This window comes from Rhinatrema bivittatum, chromosome 4 (genome assembly GCF_901001135.1).
Source record: "Rhinatrema bivittatum chromosome 4, aRhiBiv1.1, whole genome shotgun sequence".
NCBI lineage: Eukaryota > Metazoa > Chordata > Amphibia > Gymnophiona > Rhinatrematidae > Rhinatrema > Rhinatrema bivittatum.
The window spans coordinates 15663885-15684813 of NC_042618.1; the positions used below are offsets into that span (position 1 = coordinate 15663885).

Below are 20929 nucleotides of genomic sequence, written 5' to 3' on the forward strand. Positions count from 1 at the left end.
ACCTGAGAACTCACTGCTTCCAACTGGTTTCCTCTTAAATCTTTTTGTTTTAATGTTGTATTTTTTTTTTTTTTACTGTCTTTTGCTGTTTGTTGTATGCTGACCTGTTTTATTAGGTCACTGTAAACTGTCTAGCACTAGCTCCGATATGGTTGCTGTAAAAGAATCTTTCAAATTAAAAAAAAATAATGGTATTTTGATTACAAAATCTTCAGTGGTGGGTAAACATTACATTGTTAAATGAGGTGGATTGAGTTCTGATATCCCAACTGATGCTTTCTGAATAAGAAGCAGGGACTCCAGCAGTGGTCCTCAGAAGTAACCCCTGGTTCTGCTCAGTTGGAGCCTTCTTATTAATGCCTGCTTGCAAATTCTCATCACTTCATCCTGTTGCAAGGTGAGGGAACAATCGGTGTAGAACCCATTATATAAAGTGACATGTCTTTAACTTTTAGACCAGAGGTTGGCAATTCCGGACCTCGAGGGCCGAAAACCAGTTGGGTTTCCAGGATATCCCTAATGAATATGCATGGCAGCGATTTGCTACAGCTTGGGGGCAGTAGACATGCAAATCTCACCCATGCATATTCATTAGGGACAGCCTGACAACCTGGCTGGTTTGCAGCCCTCGAAGACCAGCATTGCTCACTCCTGGTTTAGAGGATATTCTGGCAGAAACAAACCAGCTAGGAAACTCCTTTAGTTTGTAAATCAGAATTAATTAAAAGTACCATATAGATTTCTTTTTTTTAAGCAAGAAAAGGAAACATTTTAATACTTTATTAAAAGTAGGAGTCCATTTTATTTGGAAACATTGTAAGCTGGCGTACAATTTCTCATTAGGTACGGTTCCAGAAACCCCATAAAAAGACCATCGGAAGGAATATTTTTGTCAATGCTTCGATTTTTAACATTATATTTTTCTTCCCATTCAGTTCATAGAGTCGTATGCAGTTTTTGCCAGCCTCTGCTGAGCTAACGTTTTGTGAGTTTGAAAATAAGTATTCTTGCTTTTGTACTGTCAATGCCTTGCAACCTCTGGAACGTACTTTGTGGGAATGATCAGAGACTCATTCTTTTGACTCTTGATGCTCCGTAACATATTGTAGGCTTGCTACACTTTATCTGGGGCTCCTGCTATATAAACAAAAGTACTGCTCTGTTTTTATTACTAAATACTTCAATTGCTCTTCATAAGGAAAACGGAGCTCAATTTCCCATTAGGCTCAGTAGGCACCTGCCTAGGGCTGCCTTGGACCTTGCCCTGATGCTGCAGTGTCTGAGACTCCCACACCTAGGCCCATGGCAGAGGTAAATCTGGCCCTGAATGGACATTCTACTTTCTCATCTATGATTCTTTCATTTGCTAGAAGCTCCCTGTATGGGTCTGCTAAGAGAAACTAAAGGGTTTGGTCTGGCTTTAGCACAGTGATTGGTCCGGCGAATACAATAGACTTTGGCAAGCTCTCACACACATCTAAGAACAATAAAATGGTACTGCACACCTGGATGGAGACGGGTAAGCAGATTATAAATATTTTAAAGAAGCTTTGGGTAAATCAAAGCATATAGCCAGAAAAGCTTTAAAACATCGACATGCGCCTGCTTATTAAAAACTATGCTTGCTAACAAAGAGTATGGTAGTGTCACTTTGGGTCTGCAATCCTCCTGTCTTCCCTTTGTCCACAGATGGTACACTCAGGAAGAAGGGTGCTGGATGATTTATGCACTGTTGAACAGAGCAAAATACATCACCTGCTTATAAAAATGTGCATGAAAAAAAAGCCACTTTTAGCAAAATATTACAGCTTGTTATACTGACACAACAACATCTGTAGCAACACAAATGAAACTTCGAAAAGTATCATTTCATTTGTATAAAAAGGTATTTTAAAAAGAAAGACACCCTTCCTTGTTTTGTTAAGTATGGCATTTTGCTTACTGGGAGGCTCCTCCTGCCTGCTGCATGTTCATTTGTTACCAGAGTGGTGTGGGAAAGCACCGAAGGGCACAGGCAGTCTATCCAGGCTGCTTCTGTGCAAGGGCAGAGCCACTAACTGCTCCCCTCTGCTGGAGTAGCAAAGCTGCTCCTCCGACTGCTGGCCAGTTTGGAAAAGGTTTCCAAAGCCCCGGGGGAGCACAAAGGTTCTTTGTACCCACAGATGTGCAAGCCCGTTTTCAAAAGGAAATTCTCCCATGCTGAAAAGTGTACAGGCTGCTCTTCATAAGAACTGCCGGACTGGGTCAGAGCCAGGCTCCAGCAAGCCCAGCGTCTTGTTTCCAACAGTGGCCAATCCAGGCTACAAGTACCCGGCGTGATCCCAACTGTTACAAATCAGGCCATTAGCCAGAGGGCGGACACTAGCACCCCTGGGCAGGAGATGCTCGCCCTTTGGTCTTGAAGCAAGGGGAATTTATCCAGGTACCTGCAACTTGTGCCCCCCTGTGGCTAAAGAGCTGATTTATAACAGCATTTCCCCCCATATGTGAAAAATCAGCCATGCTTTGTAAGGTTTTTTTCCCCCCTTTATTTTTAAATAAATACATTCTGAAACAGAAGTGTGAACTCCGTGGTTTCTAAGTTAAGGGGTGCTAGCAGTTACTCTATGTGACTTAGTTTAATGAAAATTCTTCCCTGGCCACAGAGTGGGGGAAAATTCTTTTTGAATAAGGCCCAACCGCAGACAAAGGGGACCAGAACCACAGCTCCAGATTTGGCAAGAGAACATTCCTGTTTGATTGCAGGAAGGAAGGGAGTGGCAGAAATGCCAAAAGCGCAGCCTGCGCTGCAGCACCGTACATTCTGACTCTGGAGTTTTGCCCCGGTGACGTACGGTGATTATATCTCAATATGTTCACAGAGCACAGACAGATGAATTCACTTCCCTCCTGCAGGCAGCCGTGGCAGGACAGACAGCAATTCACACTGGCTGAATCAGCCAAGTCGGCAGGCTGCAATGCTCCCCAGAGGCGTAGACCACTCAAGCCATTAAAAAAAAAAAAAGAACTGGAATACAAAGATAGTTTTGTCATCTCGGGGGTTCACGCACCTGCCCTTGGTAGAGGTATGCAGCACTGCCAGGGCAGGAGTAAGTATTTTCCTGGTGAACTATGTACAGAAAAAATAGAACTTAATGGCAATTATTTTCTTCTAAAAGTTGTAGAGAGCATTTCAGCCCAGTGATCCTTCTCCGGCAGTCAGGCTAAAGTGCCTGAAGCCAAATGCATCCAGGAGTTTTTGGCTGTTCAGTGCATAAAATACCCACTCTGAGCAGCCTGCAAAGCCTGAGATTTCTGCCTGCATCCAGCCCAGTATCACGCTGACGGGCATAGCTGGAAAGACATCTCTACTTTTGCCCATGGAAAAAGATAGGCACTGCTTTGAAAAATATTTTGAAGCCCTCACAGCCAGCCCAGTGCATGCCTCATTGAGAAGAACCACCAAAAGGAAACAAATCATATGGCTCCCAAGGGTCACCTTCCTGTGGATATGCTCGCCTTCCTGCCAGGTGTCCAGAAACAGCCAGTCGGCTTTCTACACGCACATCCTTATTTTAAAGCAAAAGGGCAATGCCAACATGCACTCAGAGCCAGATTAATAGTGATGTTAAAAGAGGTAACTTATTTATGGACCTTTCTAGCTAATCCTCTTGCTACTATAAAGTTTTCTGTTGAAAATACGATTTATTAAAATGTAAACCCCCCTCCAAGTGATTTTGTGGAATTAAAGTGTACGACTCTTACACAGCTGAGCATAACTCTTTTGTCACTGCTTTTCCAATGCTTGGCATAGGTATTGCCTTCCCTTAGCACCTCATTTCCAAGACACTAAAACAATGAATCTTTTCAGACACTCACGATATATATGCCAGCTAACAGCAGCTCAGTTGTACGATGAAAAATTTAAAAACGCAGGGCATTACCACAGTATAATCGCACATGGGAGAACACTGCTGGAATCACAAGGCAAAAAATAGGTGTTGGAATTCTGGGCCATGGGCAAGGCACTCAGCACAGCAAGCAGCACATCCTGCCTACTGAGCTAGCGTAACGTTTGCACGCGAGACAAACGCTTAGTTAGGCTTGAGGAATGGGTTCCTGCATGTCCATCGCAGCAGTGTTCATCAGAGCCGATCATGGCTTGACCCACCTAAGCCATGAAGATCGCAGGTTAGGAGGGAGCTGAATTCCTCTGTCCAGGCAAAACCTGTCAGCAACTTGTAGAACTGCGAAACGTTATATATCAAGCTTTTTTTCAATACTGCTTGCTAAAATCCTCAGATGTGTTTTTGCCTCGTGTAGTTCTGCAGAAAACTGTCCTTTCCCAGAGGATGCGGGAGATCATTGTGCCGGCTGTTATCTAATGACAGTTTGAAGAACCAAAAGTGAATCTGATGTTCACACAGGACATTCAATGCCTCAGTACACAGGGGAAGGTCATAACCAGCAAGGACTCGGGATCTGTTTGTGTGCAGTGCACTGATCTACGGCAGCCTCAACGTCCTTCGGTGCCTGCATAGGCAGCTTACGGTGACTGGAATCCTAACACAAGTCTTCAATACTATCAGAGCAAATTTGGTATCAGTGTGACTGCAGCCATCCACCTGGACAGGTTCTGGCCTCTGAATTCTTTCACACAGGACTGCTCCCTCCATTCTGCTGGGACACCGCGGACTCTTGTCTCCTCCGAGCCAGCCTCTACATGCACGCTGGGTCTTCTTGTGGCCACTTTTATAGTTCCTCCTTCAGTGGGGCATGTGCACACATTTCCAGACAAATAAACTGCATTTAAAAAAAAAAAAAAAAAGGAGAAATGGAGAATTAAGCTATGTGCCTGAAAAATGTATTCAAGAATAACTGCTGTATGTGGACCAGGGCCTGGCTTTCTGACTGCTGCTGCGAAAAGCCCTTCTATGGTGGGATTTAATAATCTTAAGAGAATCTAACTGAGAGGTGGGCAGGTTGAAATGATTACTGAACGTGTACAGCAATATACTTTATTGTGAAAAAAAATCATGCAAAATACAGGTTAAAGGGTTTGCATCTGTGTCATGTAGCCAGCTGCTTGCTTCTTCCTATTAGGGAGTGCAGCAGTAGCTCAGAGATAACTGCTGGGTTTGGGTCTGGACACCTCCACAAAAGCAACTCTCTCGGGGTTTGCTCCAACTCCTTAATCCTGGAGGACAAAGTTTTACCTTTAACATTTATTTATAAGTGCTTAAAGTGTCACTGGATAAACCTGTAGGAAGCATTTCAAAGTGGCTGACCATCATCCCAGGCCCATCCTGCAGGGGGTCCCTCTAGATGACTTCCTCAGCTGATCACCCTTAACCTGTCAACGTTATCAGAGCTTAGTCCAGCCAGAAGCACCCAGATGTTTCTCCTCTTTAAGGGCAGAGAAGCTGACAAACCACAAACTTAGCCAGCTTTTTTTGGGGGATTTGAACATTATCGCCCCGGAACGCCCCCGATGATGCACCGGCCGCGACACGCCCCCCTGACATGCCCCCCAGGAAAGCCCCGGGACTTGCGCGCGTATCTTACGCGCATACCCCTTTGAAAATCTGCCCCAAAGTGTGTGTGTGTGTGTGCATGCCTTTGAGGACCTATATGTGATAGATTCTCACAGGCATACACACATTTAAACATTCTCACAGACTCTTTCACAGACACAAACACACACACACACATTCACACAGGCTCTCAACAGATACACACACAAGCACTTAAGATTCTCATACCGCCACACATATGCATACAGGCTGTCACAAAGACACACACATGAATACAGGCTGTCACACACACAAGCTTTCACCAGACACAGACACACAAGTGCCTCCTGTTATCTTTGGGCCTGGTGGAATGAGCTCCATCTCGGCCCCGCAGGCTCCTCGTCTTTTCGGGCCATGGTGGGTTGAGCTCTCTCAGGAACTTGATAATTCTGGAGTGAATTCCAGAGCGGTTATGGAACCTGCTGCTGCCATTTTAGCTGATGCGGGCTGTGATTTGATCTGTACCTTGGCCAGAGGAGTAGCTTCGGTGGTAGCGGCCAAGCGTCAACTATGGTTATGACATTGGTCAGCTGATGCAGCCTCCAAGGCTAATCTTACAAAAATGCCCTTTAAAGGCTCACTCTTGTTTTTGAAGTGAGTTGGAGAAATTGGCCAGTAAATGGTCCCTTGGTTGCCAGAGGATAAGAAGCAGCTGCAGCGCCTCTCTGATATAAGGGATAGTCTCCCAGGTTCCAAGTGATTTTGTCCCTATAGAGAATCGACTTTTCAGAGGACTCAGCCTTTCGGCAGGTCTCAGTCCTTTTGACCCAGACAGCTCAAGAGAGAAGCGAGCTTGGGGGGCGGATCCTCCCAAGCTTCTCAATGAAGGTTTGCCGACCCACTTTCGGGAACAAGAGATAGGGAGACACCTCTCTCTCTTTTATCAGAGGTGGGTCTAGATCATATTGGATCAGTAGGTCCTGGAGGTGATATGAGAAGGATATGAGCAGGAATTTCACAGTATTCCATGGGACGTATTCATGGTGTCCCCTTGCCACTCCTGAGAGAAGAAGCAGGCAGTAGAATCTATGCTTTTAAGGCTCCTCCGGTTGAGGACTGTGGTTCCAGTGCCTATGACTCAAGAAAGTATGGAGGTATATTCCATTTATTTTATTGTGCCCAAGAAGGAGGACTCCTTTAGACCCATCCTGGATCTCAAAAGTGTCAACCGTCAATTGAGGATGACTCATTTTTGCATGGAAACCTTATGCTCAGTGATAATGGCCATGCAGTCGGGGGAATTTCTGACCTCCCTGGATCTGTCCGAAGCCTACCTTCATATTCCCATCTGTTTGGAGCAATAACGTTTTCTGTGTTTTGTGGTACTGGGGCACCATTATCAGTTTTGGGCACTGCCAGAACATTTTCCAAGGTCATGGTGATAGTAGCAGCGGCATTGAGAAGAGATGGGATCCTAATACACCCGTACTTGGTGACTGATTTGAGTCATATCTCAGGAAGAGAGCCGCCTGGTGACCCGCAAGGTGATCTTGTTGCAGGAGCTTGTTTGTGTGGTGAACCTAGCCAAAAGCAGTCTTCAGCCATCTCAGTCATTGGAATATCTGGGTGTTCGGTTTGACATGAGGCAGGACAGGGTTTTCCTGTCAGAAGTTCGGATTCAGAAATTGATGGCACAAGTGCATCAGTTGGCGAGCACTATATGCCAGACAATGTGGTCCTATCTACAGGTGCTCAGTTTGATGGTGACAATCCTGGAAGTGGTGCCATGGGCAAGGGCACATATGCATCCTCTTCAGTGCTCACTGCTGTCTCGTTGGAACCCACAATCTCAGGACTATTTGGTTCGGCCCCACTTGGTGACGGAAATCTGCTCTTGCCCCAGTAGTGGTTGCAGGAGGCTCATCTGAGAAAGGGTGTTTCCTTGACCTCCCCGACTTGGTTGATACTCATGACAGATGTGAGTCTCCAGGGTTAGGGAGCTCACTGTCAGGAGCTGATGGCCCAAGGGTGCTGGAATACTGAAGAGTCCTTCTGGAATATCAATTACCTGGAAGCTCAGACAGTCTAGTTGGCATGCTTGCAGTTCAGCCACAGACTGCAAGATCAAGCAGTCCGAGTGATGTTGGACAACACAATGACAGTAGCCTACATCAATCGACAGGGAGGAGCCAAGAGCCGACAAGTGTCGCAGGAAATAGACCAACTTATGGAATGGGTGGAAGCACATCTACAGATGATCTCGGCCTCTCACATTGCAAGAAAATACAATGTAAGAGCAGACTTTCTCAGCAGGGAGAGTCTGGACCCAGGAGAATGGGTGTTGTTGAACGAGGCATTTCAGCTGATAGTGGATCCCTGGGGCCTTCCATTCTTAGACCTGATGGTGACTTCTTGCAATGCGAAGGTTCCTTGATTCTTTAGTCGCAGGAGAGATTCGTGGTCTCTGGGCATAGATGCTCTCATATAGATCTGGCCAGAAGACAAGTTGCTTTATGCCTTTCCTCCGTGGCTCTTGTTGGACAGGATGGTTCGCAGGATTGAAGACCACAGGAGGATGGTACTCCTGATGGCACCAGATTGGCCATTATTTGGACTATGGTATGCAGATCTGCGAAGACTAAGGTGGTGACCCCCCTTCGTCTTTCACCGCACAAGAATATGTTGCAGCAGGGACCTGTCCTTCACAAAGATCTGACTTAATTTTGTCTTATGGTTTGGCCCTTGAGAGGGCACGCTTTTTGAAACGGGGATATTCTTCTGCAGTGATTGCTACCTTGCTCCATGCTTGGAAGTTCTCCACTTTCTTGGCCTATGTGCAGGTTTGGAGAGTGTTTGAGGCTTGGGGGTGCTCTTCCTCGTTCGGTCAAGATCCCGATCATTCTGGAATTTTTGCAGGATCAATGAAACAAAGAATTGGCTCTTAATTCCTTGAAGGTACAGGTTGTGGCTCTTGCCTGTTTCCGGGGCCCAGTGAATGGTGATTCCTTATCATCTCATCCTGATGTAGCCCATTTTTTGAAGGGAATGAAGCATCTTCGGCCTCCCTTGAGGTTACTGGTCCTTTTGTGGAGTCTTAATTTGGTGTTGGAATTCTTGGCGGGCCCTATGTTCCGACAGCTGCATAGTTTTTCCTTGCTGTTATTGACCTTGAAGACAGTGTTCCTGGCATCTATCTGTTCTGCGTGTTGAGTTTCTGAGCTGCAGGCCTTGTCTTGCCGGGAGCCTCCAGGTTCCTTCAGGTGTCTCCAGAGGCATTGCAGCTGTGTATTGTTCCATTCTTCTTGCCTAAAGTGATGTCAGACTTTCATTTGAATCAGTCAATTTCCTTGCCGTCTCTGGAAAAGGTCAGTGACGTGGAAGAGTATCGCCTCCTGCATCCCTTGGATGTCAATAGATTTGTCGTGCAGTATCTGGAGGTTTCTGAATCTTTTCGAAAGACAGATAGCCTGTTTGTCCTTCATGGTGGAAGGAAGCAGGGTGAACCAGCTTCAAGGGCTACTATAGCTTGCTGGATTAAGGCGGTAGTCATGGCCGCGTACATGGATTGCTGAAAAGCCGTTGTCTACTCAGGTTAAGGCTCATTCCACTAGGGTTCAGGCAGTGTCATGGGCAGAGGTTAGATTGTTATCTCACTTTGACATTTACTGAGTTGCGACATGGTCCTCCTGACATACTTTTTCCAGGTTTTATCGTCTGGATGTGCAGGCCCGAGAGGACACAGCCTTTGCACATGCGGTATTGACTGGACCACGGGCAGCCTCCTGCCCTACTCGGGAGTAGCTTTGGTTCATCCCACTGGTCCTGCGTCCATCTGTCTACATGCTAGGGAATGGAGAAATTATGACTTACCTGATAATTTGGTTTTCCCTAGTATAGACAGATGGACTCAGCTTCCTGGCATTGGCTGCTGAATGATTTTGTCAATGATCCTCCTGTGGGGCTATGTGTTCTAGGAGATTACTGGCAAGTGTTCTTCCAGTCCCTGGTTTTGGGGTACATATGTTCCTTGCTTGAGTTCAGTGTTTCTTGCTAGTTGAGTACAGTAATAATTGACTGTTTTTAATCAAGTTTTTTGCTAGTCTGTCCACAGTTGCTTTTGAAGAGAATACTGTCAGGCTGGTGTCACTTCAGGAGTATATATATATTGTGACATCAGCTTGCTCCATCTCCATTTGCTGGCAGGGGAGCACAACCCACTGGTCCTCAGTCCATCTGTCTACACTAAGGAAAACAAAATTATCAGGTAAGTCATAATTTCTCCGTTATTCTGACTTACACCTGAAAAAGAGCAGAAGTGAATATGTGCAGGTAACAGCACATATTCAGGATTTATGCATTTAATTGTCGCCCTACCCTAGAATGCCCCTGCCCTGGCCAAAATCTGCTGATTGTTCTGTTGCTCGCTCATGCACGCATAATTTGTGTTTTAAAATAGGAGTTGCGCTCAGCCCATGTACTCGTGTCTAGCGGCCTTTTAACGCAAGCAACTTTTATAAAATCCGCTCCTAAATATCCAACAGAGAGGAATTATACTAAGAACAGCTTAATGTGAAAGGAGATGTTTGCCCGTTATGAATGTTAGAGCAAATCCTTTTCTCTTATTTTCAATAACTAATAAATGTGCATGCATGAATTGTCACAGTTTGAGAAACGATAATACTCATGCTTTTATGTTGGATGAAGAGGATTCAACAAGTAGTTAGACATGAGATCCCCTCCACAGGACTGGTCTTTTTTTATGTGTTACAAATCACTGCTATAGAAATAAAATGGTCCCAAAAGGCTGTTACTGCGACGGAACAGACTTACCTGCAATCGTCCCCACCAGCACTAACCACGTATCGATCTCCACTTGTGAAGCGTATATTCGTCAGGTGAGCCGAGTGACCTAAAAAACGTTTGTGTTTTGCCTAGAGGGGAACAAGAAAAAGATCTTACTCTGATGCGCTGAACTCTTCACAGACAAAAGGTTCATGTAATAGAATTTTATAATGATATTGCCAGATTATTATATCAACTGTTCTCCTCTTTTGATGCAGCACTTTGGGCCTTGAAAGCTGACTGTGAGGAAGATTGCCCCTCACCTTCCAGGTGCACAGAGATATTTTACTCCATCTGCTGGATTGGGGACATAACCCACTGTCTGGACTGATCCAGGTACGTACAGGGAACAACTGTTCTCCTCTTTTGATGCAGCACTTTGGGCCTTGAAAGCTGACTGTGAGGAAGATTGCCCCTCACCTTCCAGGTGCACAGAGATATTTTATAGCCAAAGCACCCACCTTTGTTGTTTTTGGAGACCTAGTTTGACATGTGTTGGTGTGAATGATGGTCATGCCATAAGAAACTATTAAAGTGCACCGGAGTGGAGGATTTATCTTATAGGACACAGCACATAAAATTACAATATACAAAAAGAAAAGTAAGCGACTATGACTACAAGTGCAGGACAGCTGGGATGGCACACATGTTTCCTTGAATTTGGGGAATATTCCGTGGCAAGAATTTGAAGCTCTCTTCTTGACAACTCGTGAATCTGCCTGATGGAGCTATCAGCAGGTCACACTCCTTAAACTGAAGAAACTCTTCTTGGGATGGAAGGAAGCAGGCCGATTAAGTACAGTATTTCATGTGCTCAGTCTTTAAATTTTTTTTTTTTTTTTCATTTTATTAGATTTGTATAGCACAGTCATGCAATGTATCATTAGTTATACAGCAAAACAGTATTGGCAAATATAGGGGCTCTTACAAATTTTTCAGGACATGGGAAGTCGAACAGCTTGACCATGCCGAAGTCATCCCCAGTCACTAGAGTGATTCCTGAGTGAGAGACACAGGCACAATTCACGTCGGCTTTTTCGGTGTGTCTGGACCAAATTCCAATGACTTCGTCCCCCAACACGCTGAAAGAAAGAGGCGAAAGATTTTTCTTAGGAACAGCAGGTTGCAGAAGAAAGTGAATGGATCCTGTGCGAGATCTGCAAACAGGTGCTGGGATGGAAGCACTGCTAGGGAAGTCCCCACTACACTGAAAGCATTGGACATAGAATGGTCAGGTCGTGCAGAAACAAGCTCCTTAATTTGAGTGCTAGTGAGCACAGGAAGGACTCCCTCTTTCTAAACACCTTGAATAAATACATCTTGACTAGAAGAGACCTGATTTTCATCTGCCAGGTGTGTCCAGACCATTCAAAACTAAATTCCTCTTCTCTTACTGCCCCATACTCAGCAGAAGCACCCAGGTCATTCTGGAATCCAATTCCCTTCCCCAAGCACGCAAGCAGAATTCTCCGTAACAATTCCCTAACCCATCTCCCCCTCACCCACCCATGCAAGCAGGAGTTTCCAGACCATTCCCAAACCCAATTCCATCCCAACGACCAATCAGTGAAAGTCTCCATAACAGTCCCTCACTCCCGCTCCCCTCACCACCAAGTCTTCCATGCAGGAATCTTCAGGTCAGTCCCAAACCAGCTTCCCCCACAGTGCAGTGGACCACTCGACTGGCCTGTTCTGACCTCAGTAGCAGGTCAGTCAAGCACTTTTACTTCTGTTCCGAAATAAAGGAATCCTTCCTTCATGATCTAACTTCAACATCCAGGTCTTTGGTTCTTGTCATAGACTTAACTCTAGGATTGTGCTAGCTATAGGCCAGTAGCTAACAGCCCTTTCCTGTCTAAAGTTATTGAGAAAGTTAGATAAACAGTTATCTTTGTATTTAGAGGAGATTGATGGGTTAAATGCATGTCAGTCAGGGTTTAGAAAAGGTTATAGCTCTGAAACAGTGTAAGCAGCAGTTAATGACTGTCTTGTGCAGTTAAGGGATAAAGGTACTTCAGCCCTTTTGATTTTTTTGGATCTATCTAGTGCGTTTGACTTGACCTAGTGGATCATGAAATCCTTCTTACTCGTAGGTCTTTGGGGATGAGTGGAATAGTTATCCAGTGGATTAAGTCCTTTCACATAGGTAAAGGTGAATAGGGAATTCTCAAGTAAATTTTCACTCCATTGTGGGGTCCCTCAGGGCTCCCTTTTGTCTCCCCTTTTATTCAATATTTTTCTGCAATTTTATTCCTTTGTTGGGTTTTAAGGTGTTCATATATGCAGATGATGTGCAATTGGTGTGGCCTTTAGGGCAAGATTTGAATTCATCTAGGTTGCTGGCTCAGGAGGGTTTAGAGAAGATTGTCAGTTGGATTTAAAGAAATACAATGATTTTAAATGGCAAAAATTTGGAATTAATTTTTGTTGCAGGGAAAGAAGATGTTCCAACTCCTGGAGTTTTTTGATTAGTGGAGAGACAGTAAAATCCTCATCTAAGGTTAGGAATCTGAGAGTGATGTATGATGATGAGTTGCCTTTTGAGTCTCATATTTCTAACCAGGGTAAGTCCGCATTTTTTAAATTACATCAGTTACGGAGGTTAAGAAATATGTTGAGTTTTGAGTCTTTTCGAATGGTGGTTCAAGCGTTGATCTCTCCAGTATGGGATTACTGTAATGTGGGTCTTACTCGATATTTCCGAGAAGGCTGTGCAGTGTCTTCAGATAATGCAAAATATGGCAGCAAGGCTTTTTTTTTCTAACCCCCCCCCAGCGAACTAATGCCCGACTTTTGTTGATACACTTACATTAGTTACCTATCAAGGCAAGAATCCAATTTAAGATCTTGGTTTTGATGTTTAAGCTTAGGTAAGGTGCTGGGCTGGGTTATCTTAAATAGCTGGTTAAACCTAAATTCAATATCCCTGTTATATGTAACTTTTATTTTCCATTGCCTCTGTTAAAGTTATTCCCCCCTGTTATTTGTAAACCGATGTGATATCCATTTGAATGTCGGTATATAAAAATTTTAAATAAATAAAATAAATAAATAAATAAACCTTATGGGGCAGATTTTCAAAGGGTTACATGCACTAGGCCTATTTTCAAAAGGCCTGGCGGCGCGCGTAAAGCCCGGGACACGTGTAAGTCCTGGGGTTTGAAAAAAATGGGTGGTCCAGGGGCGGGGGCAGAGCCAGAGGCCTCTGCAAGGCCGCTGGGCCGGGGGATCACGCGCCGGCAGTTGGCAGGCGTAACTTGTGACATAAAGGTAAGGGGTTTTGGGGTTTTTTTTCAGGATGGGGGGAGGGACAGGTAAGGGAAGGGAGGGGAAGGTGGGGGGGGGGGAAAGGAAAGTTCCCTCTGAGGCTGCTCTGATTTCGGAGCGGCCTCGGAGGGAATGGGGAAAGCCAGCTGGTCTCCCAGAGGGCTCGGCGCGCGCAAGGTGCACTAGTGTGCAACCCCTTGCACACGCTGACCCCTGATTTTATAACATGCGCGCGGCTGCACGTGCATGTTATAAAATCGGGCGTACATTTGTGTGCGCTGGGTTGCGCGCGTACCTTTTAAAATCTGCCCCTATGTGCCTAATAGAAGCTTATGTTCGGGACAAAGAGCTTTGTTTATTATACCTACAGTTAAAGAGATATGTACTGCTGGGTGTAGGAAGAGAGTGATCTCTGTAAGGGGTCCCAAATTATGGAACTCTATCCCGTTAGACCAGGGGTCAGGAACCTTTTTGGCTGAGAGAGCCATAAACGCCACATATTTTAAAATGTAATTCCATGAGAGCCATACAATATGTTTAAAACTAAATACAAGTAAATGTGTGCATTTTATGTAAGATCACACTTTTAAAGTACAATAAGTCTCTGAAAATATTACACCAGGCCTTAAGACACCAATACATCTCCTATTAGGAAAACGGACCAAGTCAGGCTGCTATAGAGACCTACACAGAAACTACACGCCAGCAGAAAACCTCACCTGAATCACGTGCTGTCCCTCACCTAACATAGAATAAAGAGACCAAAACGCATAACAAGAAGCATGCAGAAAAAACTGAATTGGAAACTGCAACAAGCCAGAGTCTCTGTATGCAGTGTAACAAAGGAAAAAAGAAACATCACCCATCCTTATAAAACAAATCAAGAAATATAAAATCATCAGCAGTAAAACTGTACTAACAAAAAGAACATATTTTGAAACAGCTGATGAGTGGAATATCCAATAATTAAAAACTCATATAAAACATTTCCAGATACCAACAAAATATTTCAAAATAGCAGACACAAAGACCCAGTAATGAAAAATAATAAGGATACAAAATTTTTTTTTGCTTCATACCTGGGAACGTTTGATATCCAGGTGTCTTGAGATTGTTCTGAATTAGCAGGAGGTGGGGTGGTTTGCTTGGAACTTTCTCCTCTCTCAGTCACATACCAGCGCTCTCTCTCACACTTGCTCTCAATTACACACCTATACAAACATGCTCTCAGTACTCACATATACACATGTTTTTTCTCTCTCACTTATATAGGCTCTTAATTCCACATTTACACACATGCTGTCTATCTTTTCACGCTTACACACACACACAGGCTTTCAATCACATAAATACATGCTGTCTTTTTCTCTCACACACAGACTCTCATTCACATGCTTACAAACATGTCCTCTCTTTCTCTCATTTACACACAGGCTCTCAATCACATACTCACATGCTCCCTCACCTAAATCAGCTCTCAATCACACACAGACACACATGGTCTCTCTCTCTCATTTAAACACAGGCTCTCAATCACATACTCACATGCTCCCTCACCTAAATCAGCTCTCAATCGCACACAGACACACATGATCTCTCTCTTACTTATGCACACAGGCTCTTAATCATACATACACATGATTTCTCTCACACACAAAGGATCTCAATCATACACACATACTCTTTCACACAAACAGGTTTTCAATCACAAACTTACACATACAGGTTCCCAATGGTAAACTTACATTCATGCTCTCTCTCTCTCACAGGCAGGCTCTCAATCACAGACATACTCTCTTTCACATATACAGGCTCTCAATCATTCACACACACACACACACACACACACACACACACACACGCGCGCCCCCCCCCCCCTGCGGCCCGGAAGAGGAAGTGGAGAGTATCGGGTGCGTGCGCAGCAAGAAGAGGCCACGCTAGTGCGATCGGCATCGGCCCGAAGAAAAGAAGACTGCAGCGCGGCTCGGAGGAAAATGAAGAGGTTCAGCCGCGGCCGATGGGACTCCGCCTCCGCGAGGGCTGAAAATGAAGAGGTTAGCGTTGGGAGGAGGCTGCTGCTGCTGCGAGTTCCCGGGGTGGGGGAGAGAGAGAGTGAATGAGCGAGCAAACACACAGGCTTGCTCGCTCATTCACTCTCTCTCTCTCCCCCCCACCCCGGGAACTCGCGGCAGCAGCAGCCTCCTCCCAACGCTAACCTCTTCATTTTCAGCCCTCGCGGAGGCGGAGTCCCATCGGCCGCGGCTGAACCTCTTCATTTTCCTCCGAGCCGCGCTGCAGTCTTCTTTTCTTCGGGCCAATGCCGATCGCACTAGCGTGGCCTCTTCTTGCCGCGCACGCACCCGATACTCTCCACTTCCTCTTCCGGGCCGCGGGGGGGCGGGAAGAAGAGAGCACGCCGGTGCCGCTGACTCCAGCTGTCCTGTCGTGTTCCGCCCGGCATTTTAAGCCCGGGCAGAGGAGGACCGGGGAGCAGCTGGGTCAGCGGGAAAGTGTGGCGACTGTCTGCGAGCCAGATGCAGCCCTCAAAAGAGCCATATCTGGCTCGCGAGCCATGGGTTCCCGACCCCTGCGTTAGACATTAGGACTGAGTCAAATTATTTGACATTTAGGAAAAGGGAGATAGCCTAGTTGTTTTAGGGTGGGGCGATTAAAATAGTCTGATGTAACTTGGCGGACGAACATTGTCCTGACACCCTGCACGCGGCAAACCTACAATGTGTGGAAACAGTGGAAGCATAAAATTGTGGGAAACTTTGACTATTTCACACTGACATTTTTATTTCACAATACTCTGTTTCCTGTAGGCCTTCCTAACTCGGCCTATGCCCTCTGGAAATCCAAAGGTATCTCCTGCCTCTCTCATGTTATGCAGCAGGGCTCTCTACTCCCTTTTTCAACACTAAAAGAGACTTACCAGTTACCTACAATGGAATTTCTTTCCTACATGCAGCTTCGCCATTTCCTACTCCATATTCAATCCAAGGGTCTTCTGTCTTCTTCCCGCTCACTCTTCGAAGGCTATTGTGCATCTACTAAAGCTATCAGAGGTATTATCTCTAAATTGTACCAGATTTTGGTATCTCGCCCGTTCATTAAACATGTTCATATGACTGCTTGGGAACTTGATCTACAGAGATCTATATCTGAAGAGGAATGGTCTACCATATTTTCCAAAATTTCACGTGGGAACATATCCACCCGGATTATTGAAGCTAACTATAAGATTCTTTACAGATGGCACTTAATGCCAGTTCGACTACACCATTGTTACCCTAGAGTGGATCCTTACTGTTGGCGGAATTGTCATCAATCCGGTACATTTATACATATGTGGTGGGATTGTGCCTTTATCCAACCTCTTTGGTCTTATGTCTCAACGCTATTATCAGGACTACTTCAGATCCCCTGCACTCTTTCTAAAGAACAGGCGCTTTTATTTATCCCCAATGATTCACTTTCAGCATCTGCGCAAACTTTAGTACAACAAGTTTGCATGGCTACAAAGATGGAGATAGCGTATCACTGGAAGCGATCGCAACCACCTACTTCAGATGAACTTCTAAAAAGTCTGGATGGGACTTGTACTCTATACCAACTTACGGCGATGAAATATCACCGCCTCTCCAAATTTCATCAAGTTTGGGAGCCTTATATCACCTGGAGATCGTTAACTTTTACGTTCAGTTAATGGAACATTTTCTTTTTCTTCATCATATTGATTCCTGCTTCTAAGATGGTACCGGATGGAGTGACGGTTCAATGACATGTAACATATAGTTTGTTTAGCATGAGGGGGGTACTATTGCCTTAAACCATATCTTGCTGTATTGCATATTTTCGGTTATGCTACTGTTTGATGATTGTTTATCATGTATATCGTATATTATTGTTTGTTTTTTACAGCAATAAAATTATAAATTAAAAAAAAAATAGTCTGATGTGGTCTGTTTTTAATCTTGATGGGTATACAGAAGTTAGAAATAAATAAATAAACTCTATGCAAGACAGTACTTGCCTGGTCCAGGAAGCCCAGGTGATCCTGTCAATCACAGCCTGGTCCATTAGTGGTTTTCCTGAAGGCACTTCGTAGACCTGGCGCTTGTAGGAACCGGTGGACACCTTGATGATGAATGGATAGAGGTAAATGCTTGGTGGGATGTCAGAAATCAGAGGAATGGGACCCAAAGATAACATTATATTTAAAAGATCTCTTTCAGTGATTAGTTGGAACTTAATATTGAACTAAAGACACTACAAACAAGCCAAGGAAAAATGTTTAAGTTTAAAAAAATAACATTTTTTATTATTAATTGTTAAGAATATACATTTCCATAGAAGGGGAACCACAAACACTTGTTTTAAATTTATAAAAAGAAAACGTTTATTAGTTCCAAGGCCTTGCAACAATTTATTGAAATGGTCCAAATCTGCTTACAAATCTATCTTTTTCAATAATCAAACCAGTTTGAGTTCCTGAGTTAATATGTATTACTATTAACTAATAAACTACTTTTTCTTATTTAAAACAAAGTAAAATTGTTCTTATTTTAATAAATAGAATATTACCAGTGAGTCTAAAATGGAAAAAAAACCCGGTCTAATAAATTGTTTTAAAAATATTGTACTCTGTTTTGGGTGACTCTTGAGGCCAGGAATGCAGTTTAGAAATTTAGAGGAGATGGCTGAGGGGAAATATGATAGAAGTCTGTAAAATAATGAGTAGTACAGGAAAACACGAATCTGTTATTACTCTTTCAAAAAGTACAAAGACTAGGGGACACACTATGAAGTTACTAGGTGATGCATTTAAGACAAATAGGAAAATATGTTTTTACTCAATGCATAATTAAGCTCTATAATTCATTGCCAGAGAATGTGGTAAAAGCTGTTGGTGTAGGTTTGTTTGTTTATAAAAGGTTTGGACAAGTTCCTGGAAGAAAAATCCATAAACCATTATTAAAGTGAACTTGGGAAAGTCCACTGCATATCCCTGGGATAAGCAACATGGAAACTATCAACCTTTTGGGATTCTGCCAGGTACTTGTGACCTGGATTGGCCACTTTTAGAAACAGGATACTGGGCCGATCCAGTATGGCAAATCTTGTGTTCTTATATTAAATAAATACCTAGTTGCTTTGAAAATAGGTGTTCCCTGGGGAGGGGTATGTTTGGGTCAGGGGAGAAAAGAACGCATGTATTCCCAATTCTATCTGTGCCATTTTTCCCCCGAGGACACCCAACCACACAAATGGCAGATGTAAAACATGGGATACTTTTGTACCAACATACATTAAGGCAATCTCCAAAGAGAACATGCCGGGGTAATTTATTTTTGGAAATCCACCTTATATTACCCATACACTTTGCTGCTACATTTTATACTCAAATTTGTCCCTTTTGTATAAATGTGTCATAAAATTTTCTTTTTTTTTTTTGAATGAAGCAGGGAAAAAGGAAGAATTATTTGCATATTGGTTTAAATAGATAATACAACAATCATAACAGTAAAACAATTAGGGATGTACATTTGTTTTAAAACAAAAATGCAGAACACGACACGACATCTCTTTTCTGCAGCTGCACATGAAGTCCATAGCTTTGCAGTATCTGTTACCTGTAGATAGGCGCTGTCCGCAGAAAAGTCCATTTGGATAACGAAGCTGGGAATATCTTTACAGTAACTGATGCGGTTCAGTGAGGGTCCCAGGGTCAGGTCGTAGAAATCCACCGCATTCTCACTAGAACCCACGGCTAGGTACTGGGAATCTGGACTGAACCTGAGCATCCCAAAAAAATAAAAATAAATAAATAAAAGTGTTGGTATTACAAGTTTCATCTCATGGGGCAGTAAATGTCCGGCTCTGATGGGACAGTGGGTCGCGCACACATAGTTACTGTAATGCAAGGATGCCCTGTTAACACCGTAGCTGAAAGGGATGCCCGTGCTCATTCTGACCTGATATCTTGGATAGCCGACCGCCGGTCTCGTTTTTTCCCCCATATTTTCAGGGTGGTCACCAGGAGGATAAGGAACTCCCCGTTCTTCATGCCGATGGCCACCATGTCACCCTCCGGGCTGTAGCATACAGTACGGGCCGCGTGGCCCAAACTCACTTTGTTTAGCATCTTCTGTGAGGGTGAAAGGGAAAAAAAAAAAAAAAGCCCCAGAAAGATCACAGGTAAATACATTCTTCAGACAGGGCGAGCTCTGGGGACACCAATGCAAGCACTCCGCTGGCAAGAGAGGGGTAGAGGGACCCTGTGGTTTACGTTTTCTGTGTGAATTTGAGGCTCTCAGCAGCATGTCCAGGTTCTTCTGAGCTGGGCAAAATGATGTGAGAGCTGACTGACCTGGCTGAAACGCTCTCCTGAACCTTCGGGCATGAAGCACTGCCCAGCTACCATATTATTAATGTACTCTGATCTTCTGTCCGCTGAGCCAAGTCCTGTCAGGGTAAAACCAACTAAATGGTTGTCTATTCCAGCGAGAGCTTTGAGGGGTTCAGTCCTGCTTACAGCCTTCAGCCTTCTGCTAATTTCTCTCTGTTCTGGGCCATCGCTCCTCTAGTGCCGTTGCCCCTCTGCACAATAACAGACCCCCCCCCAAGATCTTAGTTTAAATCCCAGCTATAACACGTTCTCTCTTGCATTAACTTTCCTTCATTTGACCTTACTTGGAATACCTTCCATCATTAGTGTTTCCCTGCCAGTCCCTGGGGGACAGTGAGCTGGCGTAATTGCCGCCCTGTTTCCATTCTTATGGTGGCTGCACTTTATCAAGAGCTTCGGGTCGCACTCTGTGCAAGAATAGGTTTTATAAAACTAGATTCCTATTTTATCCCAATTTCAAACCTCTCTGGGCCTCTTTTTTATAATCAAAGAATCGCTCTCGATTCTCCAGTGGATTTTGTGATGTGAGCACGAGTCCACTGGGGATTAAGGCTGAGCCCACTGAATTCATTGCCCATGTGATTTGATCCCAGTCCCCAGAAGGGAGCGGTCAATGGAGAACAAACCAACACAATTTTAGAGCTAGAAGCAATAAACCCCCAAACTTTAACATGCAAGGTTGGAGGCATGGCGCTTAGGTTAGAAGTACAAGCTTCACAGGTCACCTTGTCGGCAATGTCCCAGAGTCTCACTGTCCCATCCTCGGCAGCAGACAGAAAAAAGTCCCTGGACGGATGCGTTGCCAGACCCCAGATTGGTCCCTCCATGTGGCCATTGATTAGAATGTTGCAGGCTGCGTTCTTCTCTCCGACTTCAATTATCTCCGCATTCCGAGTGCCGACCAGAACTTTTCCCT

At 44.4% G+C, this 20929-nt stretch overlaps 1 protein-coding gene across 2 annotated transcripts in view; it reads right to left on the reverse strand.

The window, feature by feature from the left end:
- Nucleotides 1-794: 794 nt before the first annotated feature.
- EML5 (EMAP like 5) overlaps nt 795-20929 on the reverse strand; it is a 378431-nt gene continuing 358296 nt past the window's right edge. For both annotated transcript variants that reach the window (XM_029597756.1, XM_029597755.1), the window contains 7 exons: nt 20739-20927; nt 19580-19752; nt 19238-19400; nt 17638-17741; nt 11263-11416; nt 10323-10423; nt 795-4782 (listed from right to left, as the gene is read on the reverse strand). In XM_029597756.1, coding sequence (XP_029453616.1) covers nt 4746-4782; nt 10323-10423; nt 11263-11416; nt 17638-17741; nt 19238-19400; nt 19580-19752; nt 20739-20927 — 921 coding nt within the window. In that variant the 3' untranslated portion in view covers nt 795-4745. The remainder of the gene's footprint in view (nt 4783-10322; nt 10424-11262; nt 11417-17637; nt 17742-19237; nt 19401-19579; nt 19753-20738; nt 20928-20929) is intronic.